The 8576-nt window shown below is 36.3% G+C and overlaps 2 protein-coding genes across 3 annotated transcripts; one reads left to right on the top strand and one right to left on the bottom strand.

Moving 5' to 3' along the window:
- The first annotated feature begins 507 nt into the window (after window positions 1–507).
- LOC125205979 (VQ motif-containing protein 17) lies at window positions 508–1279 on the top strand. The gene has a single exon (XM_048105218.2). The coding sequence runs from the start codon at window positions 554–556 to the stop codon at window positions 983–985; it is 432 nt and encodes a 143-aa protein (XP_047961175.1). The 5' UTR covers window positions 508–553; the 3' UTR covers window positions 986–1279.
- A 1383-nt stretch (window positions 1280–2662) lies between these two features.
- LOC125208091 (putative plastid-lipid-associated protein 13, chloroplastic) lies at window positions 2663–5603 on the bottom strand. Of its 2 annotated transcripts, XR_016132592.1 has the most exons (5): window positions 5440–5603; window positions 4716–4971; window positions 4564–4640; window positions 3406–4218; window positions 2663–3121 (listed from the first exon to the last, which is right to left on the bottom strand). XR_016132592.1 is itself a non-coding variant. In XM_089060652.1 (4 exons), exons 2-4 carry the CDS (start codon window positions 4817–4819, stop codon window positions 4166–4168), a joined length of 234 nt encoding a protein of 77 aa, XP_088916778.1. In that variant the 5' UTR covers window positions 4820–4971; window positions 5440–5603; the 3' UTR covers window positions 2663–4165. The 2 variants fall into 2 exon arrangements, 1 of the variants encoding a protein (XP_088916778.1); XM_089060652.1 differs by having other exon boundaries at window positions 2663–4218.
- Window positions 5604–8576: the final 2973 nt, after the last annotated feature.

Below are 8576 nucleotides of genomic sequence, written 5' to 3' on the forward strand. Positions count from 1 at the left end.
ATGAAAAAGAGGGACCATTTTATTTTATTACCCTCTCTCTCTTACACACAAACATACGTCATAGCATTGATCATCCAATTCCTGCCTCAACACAAGACTTTCTTAGCTGTTCATTTCCTTATTTTGGTTTTGTACCTTTTTTATGGAATTTTAATCTTCTATCTACGTGGTAGTGATAAAAAAATAAATAAATTTTAATGTATTGCCGAAGACCAAATCTCAATTATTAGATTAAAAATGAAAGAGTGAGATTAAAAATACGGAGGTCATTTTTTAAATACCAATTATGTCATTTTAAGATCGTTTTAATTCATATGAGGGTATAAACTCTTACAAATAAAACGATATAAAAATTATGTCCGTGTTGATTATTTGATTATGCATTAGAATTTGATTATTTTTTAACACTATCATGTTTTCCAATATTTAATATACCGTGTTTTTACCTTTCCCCCTTATATAAATCAGCATCCCAACTCCTTTTCTTTCAAACAAATATCACACCAACTCCTCTCAAAATTCTCCCCTCTCATTATAAGAAAACTTCAACAACATGACAATGGAAAACCAAATGTGCTGCCCAAAGACAGCCTCAACAAACCTAGCCATGCACAGAAAATCACAAACGATTTCAAAATCAAAGCCGAAAATCCGAATAATTCACATATTTGCACCAGAAATCATCAAGACTGATGCTGCAAACTTCAGGGAGCTGGTGCAGAGGCTCACCGGAAAGCCTGATCAACACAACGGCGTTACGGAGACAAAAGAGGGATCAAGAAAGAAAAAGTCAAGAGCGGAGGTGGGTGCTGGATTTCATGTGAAAGAAGAGATTTGGATGAGTGCAAATTCGGGAGGTGGATTTTTGGGAGGTTTTACGGAAATTGAAGGATTCATGCATGAGCTTAATCACTTTCAGTTTTTGGAAGGTACAACAGCTCAGATGCAGGATGTTTATGGAGATCACTGTCTGCAGCTTGCTTGATTAATGATAAGCTGGATTAGTGGAGCTAGAGTTAATTTCTTGATTAGCTAGGGTTTTCGATTAATCATGATTGGTGTTATTTGTTGGTGATCAATGATTTTTATTTAATTTGTTGGCCCTCGGATGATCATTTGAGGTTTTCTAATTTGGGATGCATGTATGTATATAATATGTTTATAATTTGGTGAGAGTTGTGCCCTTTTCTGCATTTTGGTGTAGTAGCTGAGAAGAAAGGATTTTGTACATTTCTAGGATGATGTTCTACTAACGTATAATTCTAACCTTTTCATTTTAGTATACTTGGGTTTTTTTCACATAAGTTTCACTTGTATTTTTATTTCTTTTTTGGGATTTTTGTTACATACTCCATTTTCGGATGGTTGTCGAAAAATGCATAAATTTATAATTTCGACAAATGTTTGTTTAACATGTTAATTATTTTGAAAAGTGCATCACTATATATGACGGTGATTTGCAATCGTACATATATTCGATTTTGAAATGAATTAATTGAACGTGGAACAATTAGAGAGATTCAGAGACTGTGGATATTAATTATAATCACTAAAATAGTTTTGTTTTATAATAACATCAATACATCATCATATCTTAATTATTTTAAATAAATTTATTAGATGTTGTAGAATGTAGAGTATATATGCCTTGCTAGTTTGCTACAAGGAAACGTAATCAAATTAAATCAATGAATAAGGGATCCGTCAAAAATATAGCTACATAAACAAATTAAGTTTGTCATAGTATTGAAAGATGATACTATTAGAAAAGTATATTCATAATTACAAGTTTTGCTCCATTACCCCAAATGCCAAATTTGATATCATGTCTATAAAAATCAACAAACTCCCACTCATAATGCTTTTGGTCACCACGTTCTAAGACAGTGATGATCTCCATTATCATCCAACAAAACATTTTAGTATTTTACTAATCAAACACGATGACGTAATTCACAAATTAATTATGTAAACGGAAATATAACCAGAATAATATTGTAGTAATGACGAATTTGTTGTCAGAGGAAATAAATTAAATGCTAGCATGGTTGATTGAGGCTATCCAATAATGAAAACCCTAGTCCGGCGCAAATTAAAATTGACTTATAATTAATTTAGAAACTCCAAAGTCAAAGTCAATTATATTCGCAATTTGCAATATAAATTCTAGTTCAAAAGTCCTAATTTTTTAAGCAATAAAAAGAAGGTGATAACATTAAAAAACATAGATTTCCATATAAAATAAAAATTAGTACAAAGAAATTAGTAAAACCTACCTGAGTTGGGGCTTAGGTTTGACTATACGCCGAAAGAATAATAATTTATTCAAGTTAGCCTCTTCATTTTGTATTTTAACACATATGGTAATTAACTGTATTTGTTCATAATGTCCGATCCAGATAGTTTTGGATGATGATACAATGTAACCAAATCTTAATTGAAATTACCACTAAAACATCCTATATGGTGCATCCATTTAATTTTCTGTATTTTTCCCTTTGTCTTAACTGCTTCAAACATGAAGTTATTTACTGTATAAATTATAACACGATATTTTCCATGAATAAAAGACTGAGTTTGGCTTCATGACTAAGACCATGAAAGGGACTTGGATTCTACAAGGTCAAACAAAATAAATTTGGATATATATAAGAATCCCAAGTCAAACAAAGTAAATCACATTTCATTGAAGAGAAAGACTCAGGATTCACATTTGACAGTTTCCTATATTTCCAAAATTCTAGAGATGAATATGACAAGAAACTAGCTGCCCATTTTCCACTTTAAATCAATTTCTAAAAAAGAAATGTGAACAAGGGAAGAAGGCTTCAATATTTACCAACTCTGCTAACTACCACAGCTAGTTGTTACCTGCATCAACTACTGCTAAGAGCTGATCTCAAATTGCATCCGCGGAAAAGGAAAGTTACTTAATCATAAAAATACAGAAGCTTCTATTATAAGTAAAACTTGAGCCATAGTTTTGCTTCGGCTATCCTTTTACAGCGTGATATATATGCTATGTTAGGTGCCTTCAACTTTCGTATTCAGATACGGGTTCTACTAGAGGCAATGGCCCGGGATCAAGGACTTCGGGTATTCCATCAGTATCTCGTAGAATCTGCACACAAATAACCAAAGCGCAACAAGTAATGGGACAAGATGAGTGACACAAATCAAGACTCTTCCTAGTTTATGGAAAATTTGTATATCAGATTCAGACTCCCCTTTACTAAGTGTAACTATAACTATGAGTTATGTTGAAATTTATCCTGTTTATGTTGGCTAAATTTTTTATGATAATTGCAATCATGAAGTCTGGATATTCTGAGTAATATGAGCCTGCTGCACTATGTAAGAGATTTCTAGCACCATAATATCAGCAATAAGAAGTAAACCTATTACCAGGATCTCTTCATCGAGATAAGATATCATAAACAGCCTGTCAAATGTTCTGGCTGCAAACCGATAAAAGCAAATGATAACAGGTTATTAGGACTTTCAAATTGATGCAATATATAAGTGAGTAGCAGAAGCTAAGAAAAGAGAATACAACTGCTGCAAGAAGAAAATATGTAAACCCGATGGATACAAAAATTAGTTAGATGACACAAACAACTGTAACGACATAATTTGTCCATACAAGCAGAAAAAACATTAAGACGTATCACGTAGGCAATGTATTCACAGAGCCAGACAACGAGATCCAGAAAAAAGGGACTGGAAAAGCTACATTTAAGCAAAATACAGAAAAGGGGGGTCTGCCTGTGGTGCAACAAAAGCACAATCATTCAGGATTATATTGAAGAAGTTTTAAGTGAAATAGTTACTATGATTAACATATAAAAAGAAGTATGCCTCTGAATTTTAATTGTGAGTGACAATTAACACGATGATCATAAAAATCATTAAATATATAATGAAATATACAGATTTGATATTTGTCCTTTCTTGATGAATAATCAAGAGGTACAATCCTCTCAAAATACTTACCAAGGGGGGGGGACCTTAAATCCATTAGCCAATGCTTCTCTGCTGATGGGAAAAAGGTAGCTGCTGCAACGTGTTAGTAGCCTGAAGTAAAGCACCTCTTAGCTATTCAGGCATTCTTTCTTCATTAACTTTTGGGGATTCAAATATCCCTTCAATGTATTCCTCTTTCATTCTAAGTGGCTCCTTGACAGATAGCTGGGTGGAGACAGTAAATCTGCTCTTTATCTGCATATAGGTCAAGAATAGTTGGCTTCTAATGAGCATAGATCTTTTGTACATACAAAAATATGGGGATAAAGCTCCTTAATGCATGAGAACAATATTCAAGTTTAAAATCTGCCAAAAATAATGTCATTTTCTGTGTTTATAAGCATTGCCATCACCTTTTTACTAAGTTAGTATCTTTAACTAACTACTACTTTTTAATCATAGGTACACAAACCTCATCATTCAAATATACTTCTAATTCAGCTGCACTAATTATTCCTTTTATGGTCAAAAATTAAAAGGGCCACTCATGTCTTTCTCAAAAGAAGTTGCAGTCAATTAGCTAATTTAAGAATTTCACACCTGCAGAAACATTTGCATATCCATCATTGATCACTGCATCAAGGTTTAACGAACTTGTCAATGCTGGAGGAAACCTCCTGCAAAACAAGTAATGGATATAAGAAAGTAGCGTCCACCCCACTAAAACAACTTGCAACTAAAATGTGACTTACTCGAACAAGATCCGAGCAGCAAGAAGCCCAGGGCTTCCAGATCCAAACCACTCGATGTTCCATTTGCCTCTCAGAAAGGGAGAACATGATATGAACAACCACATCGAGAACCTATGTTACAATGATGCCTTGACAAAAGTAAACACACGTTGTTGGTCTTGTAGTCGGGTTCAGCCTCTCAAGGCTACACGTCTATTTGTTGTACGCTCGTTGTCTTCCCTGTGACGAATGCCTCAAATCCTCCAGCAACTTTGAACTGAAACACACAATCTAATCATTGACATTACAAAGGAATTCACAGTTTGATCAATCTAGCTTCAAACCATTGTCCTGAAATTCTAAAACCAATGCTATATCCAAAGAAAAAGTCAGTGCATTATGTGTTGCAAAAACAAAATAACATTATACTTCACTTCCTTTTGCTAGTTTGCCACTTCAGAAAATCATTAAAACTAGGAAGCTTAAGCATTATTCATTAACAAGCACAACATAAAACAGTAACTTAATCCAACAATAACATTAATACCAAAGAAAAAATACAAATTATATCAATAGACGGTATTTAGTGTATGAAATATACTCCAACATTAGTCAAATATATATATATCCAAAAAGAGTGTATGTAGCAAATATAGCCTAGCCCTAATTACTACTTGCAAAACCAGATCATGTCGATTGCAACTTATTTTCCTTCAGAAAGTAGAGAAATCGATAGAATACACACCAATTTTATTGACCACAAGCAGCTGAAGGACCTTGTACAGATTGCTCTGCATTTTTTGCTTAATTTACTTTGCCCTCTCGCAAATCCGCATCCACCATCAAGAAAAAATAATACGATCAGTACTATGCATTAATAGTACTTAATAGGGTCTGAGTTGAAATTGATAATTGATTTCTGAAGCTAGTAGTTAAGTTCGACTTGGTCAATCAAGTACTAGTAATTTTTAATTAAAATTCTTATTTTGAAGTAGATTTCAATTCAATTTTTATTTTTATTTTGAAGTAACTTCCATTTTTGTTGTTTAGTAGTAATAATTTTGATTCTTCATCCAAAATGCACGTAACTAAAAAACTCACAAGTGATTCTTAACAGAATCATTTGCTCTCAAATATCTCATGTGCTTAAAAGTTTACAAGATGACACGTAATTCTAACACAAGGAGTGTCACCCTATGCTTGCAGTCACAGCATTTCTCATGTGCTAACAGTATATTAAGCTCACAAGATAACAAGTGATTCTTACCCAAGTAATGGTATATTACACTCATAAGCCTCCCATATATATTTATTGTGAGTTATTATGGACCTAATTGTATTTGGGCTTGATTAATTCAGCTGGGCTGAATTAATTCAGAGGCCCAAGTGTATTGGTGACCCATAATGGTTGTGGCCCGATAACTTAAAGGGATGCTCCGATGGCTGCCACGTGGCTGTCTCACGCGGATCACGGTTGTTGGCCGTAGGATCCAGGGTTGTGTTTGTTATGAGTCTTAAGACTCATTACATTCCGAGTCTGTTCAGTTCTATTCTCTCTCTCTCCTCTCTCGCTCTGGTTGACTGTTCTCTCGCTTCTCTCTACTCTCTCTCTAAGATTCCGGCTTCGTTCGCCGGTCATCTGCTTCGATCTCCTGCTTCCACCGTGGTTTCTCGGTTCTAGAGAGATTCCTCGGTTTGATTCTGTGTGAAGAGAGTGCTTGAGCGTTCCTTCTCAGATCTAGGGTTAATCCAACTTCCTTGTTGGATTTGTGTGAGATTGAGGGTTCTTTGAGAGTTCTTGTGGCGCGTAGCAGTGTTGAGGAGGTTGGATGTGAGATCAGTGCATCTGAGTGGTCTCTGTGTTGTAGCAGTTGGAGTATCCCTAGGGTTAGGGTTTGGTTACTTCTCGGTGCTCCCTTGAGGCTTGTTGGTGAATATTGAGGAGGTCCTTGGTCCTGTGAAGTCGTGTGTGTGCGACCTGAGCCATATTCTGAATCTTCTGATCTTGTGTTCCTTTTTCGGTTTAGATCCGTGAGGATCATCTTCTTGTGTTACTAACTTGTGTATTCCAAGTGTGCAGGGTTCCCGAACCAGTGATAGCTTGGATTCCAGATCCGGTCAAGGGTCTGTTGATAGCTAGGGTTTCGGTTTTGGGTTTCTGACCTTGTAATAGCTACTTAGTTAGTATTCGTGCAATCTTGCAATAGATTGTCTTGTATCTGGCTTGTATCTCTGAGATTAGCCATCTCAGTCTTTAATCAATAAAAGAGGTCCCGGTAATTAGCGAATCCCAGGTGGTCTGATCCCTACAGTGGTATCAGAGCCACGGGGGGATCACTTGGGCGCGCCGGGTCGCTAATTGAAAAAGGAGGTGGGCTCGTCAGAGTAAGGCTCAGCCTCCGGTACAGGCTCTGAGGTAAGACGGATTCTCCTTAACGAAGGGTTTCCGCTCTGGTAAATTGGCTTAAACCCTAAAACTTTTACAGTTTTCTAGTTTTAGGTGTGGGCAGTTGTTTCTGGTAGTTGCCACTGGCCGTGGCTATAGGACTTCTGTGCTCCTTCGTGTTTTGCATGTTTCTTGGTGCTCTTTACAGCTTTCTTGCTTCCGTTGCTGCTTTCTGAGTGTTTCTTTTAATCTCGAAGTGTGTATCTCAGAGCTAGACTCTGTGTACTTGAGTGAATTACCTATCCACCCTGTGCCTTAACCGCCTTGAGTGACCCCCTGCGCCCCCATTCATTGGGTGATTGTGAACTGGGAAATCCTCTTGCCGGGGTACACGTGACAGATAGGGAGGAACTCCTTCTGGACTTGAATCTTGAGTCTGAGATCACTTTGAGGTGTCTCCTGTGCGTGTGCGCCTTTGCTGTATAAGTGCTTCTGTGTTTCTTGCATGAGAAAACCCTGCATATCTGTTCTAAGTGGTCTCTTTGACTGTTGCATGTTTAAGACCACTCTCTGTGAAAGCAGGGTTGTTTGCTGTGCTCTCTGGATTGCTGGTACTTTTGTGTGTGTTAAAATCTTTCTCAAAATGTCCCAGCCAGTTGGCATTGTCCCTTTTAATGGGAAAAATGATTTTGTGATTTGGAAACAAAAGATGAAGTGTGTTTTAATTCAGCAAAAAGTTTTCAAATCTGTTGAGGGCTCTGTCCCTGACACTGAATCTACTGATAAGATTGCAGAAATGAATGAATTAGCTAGGTCCATTATTATACTCAACCTCTCTGATTCTGTCATTAGAAAGGTTGGTACCATTGAGTCTGCCTCTGAGCTATGGGAAAAGCTAGATACTCTGTATACTGAGACCTCAATGTCATCAAGAATGTATTTGCTGGAAAAGCTCTTTAAATTTAAACTTGATCTTTCAAAGGACATTGAGGATAATATTGATATTTTTCAAAAACTGGTTCAAGACATTAAAAGGTCTGGTGATAAAACCATTGATGAGTATACTAGCATTGCCCTAATGAATGCTATCCCTGATTCTTACAATGATGTTAAAGCTGCCATTAAGTATGGTAGGGATTCTGCCCCCCTTGATTTAATCATTAGTTCTTTAAAATCCAAAGAAATTGAGCTTAAGGAAAATCAAGTTTTTAAAACTGCTCAGTCAAAGGCTTTAAATGTAAGGGGCAGGTCTAAAAATAGAGGGGGTAATGAGGACAGTAGCTCTAATGGGAATGGTAAAGGGAAGGGCAAGAGTAGGTCCAGGTCTAAAAGCAAGAATCCTAAGGCTAATAGAAAATGTTTTAACTGTGGTGAGGTTGGTCACTATAAGAAGGAGTGCCCTAATCCTAAAAAGCAGAAAAATAATAATAATCAACTGGATTCCATGGCTAACCTGGCTAAGGATAGTGATTCTGAAGGTGTTTGCTTCATGACTC

Source organism: Salvia hispanica, chromosome 6, assembly GCF_029641045.1.
Source record: "Salvia hispanica isolate PSC_SH4W2 chromosome 6, Shi_PSC_v1, whole genome shotgun sequence".
NCBI classification, from domain to species: Eukaryota; Viridiplantae; Streptophyta; class Magnoliopsida; order Lamiales; family Lamiaceae; genus Salvia; species Salvia hispanica.

What these genes read in the sequence shown, in the direction of transcription:
- LOC125205979 (XM_048105218.2), top strand. Translation starts at nt 554, where the DNA reads ATGACAATGGAAAACCAAATGTGCTGCCCAAAGACAGCCTCAACAAAC.
- LOC125208091 (XM_089060652.1), bottom strand. Translation starts at nt 4,819, where the DNA reads ATGTGGTTGTTCATATCATGTTCTCCCTTTCTGAGAGGCAAATGGAAC. An exon ending in GCTGCTCGGATCTTGTTCGA is followed by an intron (nt 4,641 to 4,715) that starts GTAAGTCACATT and finishes CTTGTTTTGCAG; the next exon opens with GAGGTTTCCTCCAGCATTGA. An exon ending in ATATGCAAATGTTTCTGCAG is followed by an intron (nt 4,219 to 4,563) that starts GTGTGAAATTCT and finishes ACCTATATGCAG; the next exon opens with ATAAAGAGCAGATTTACTGT.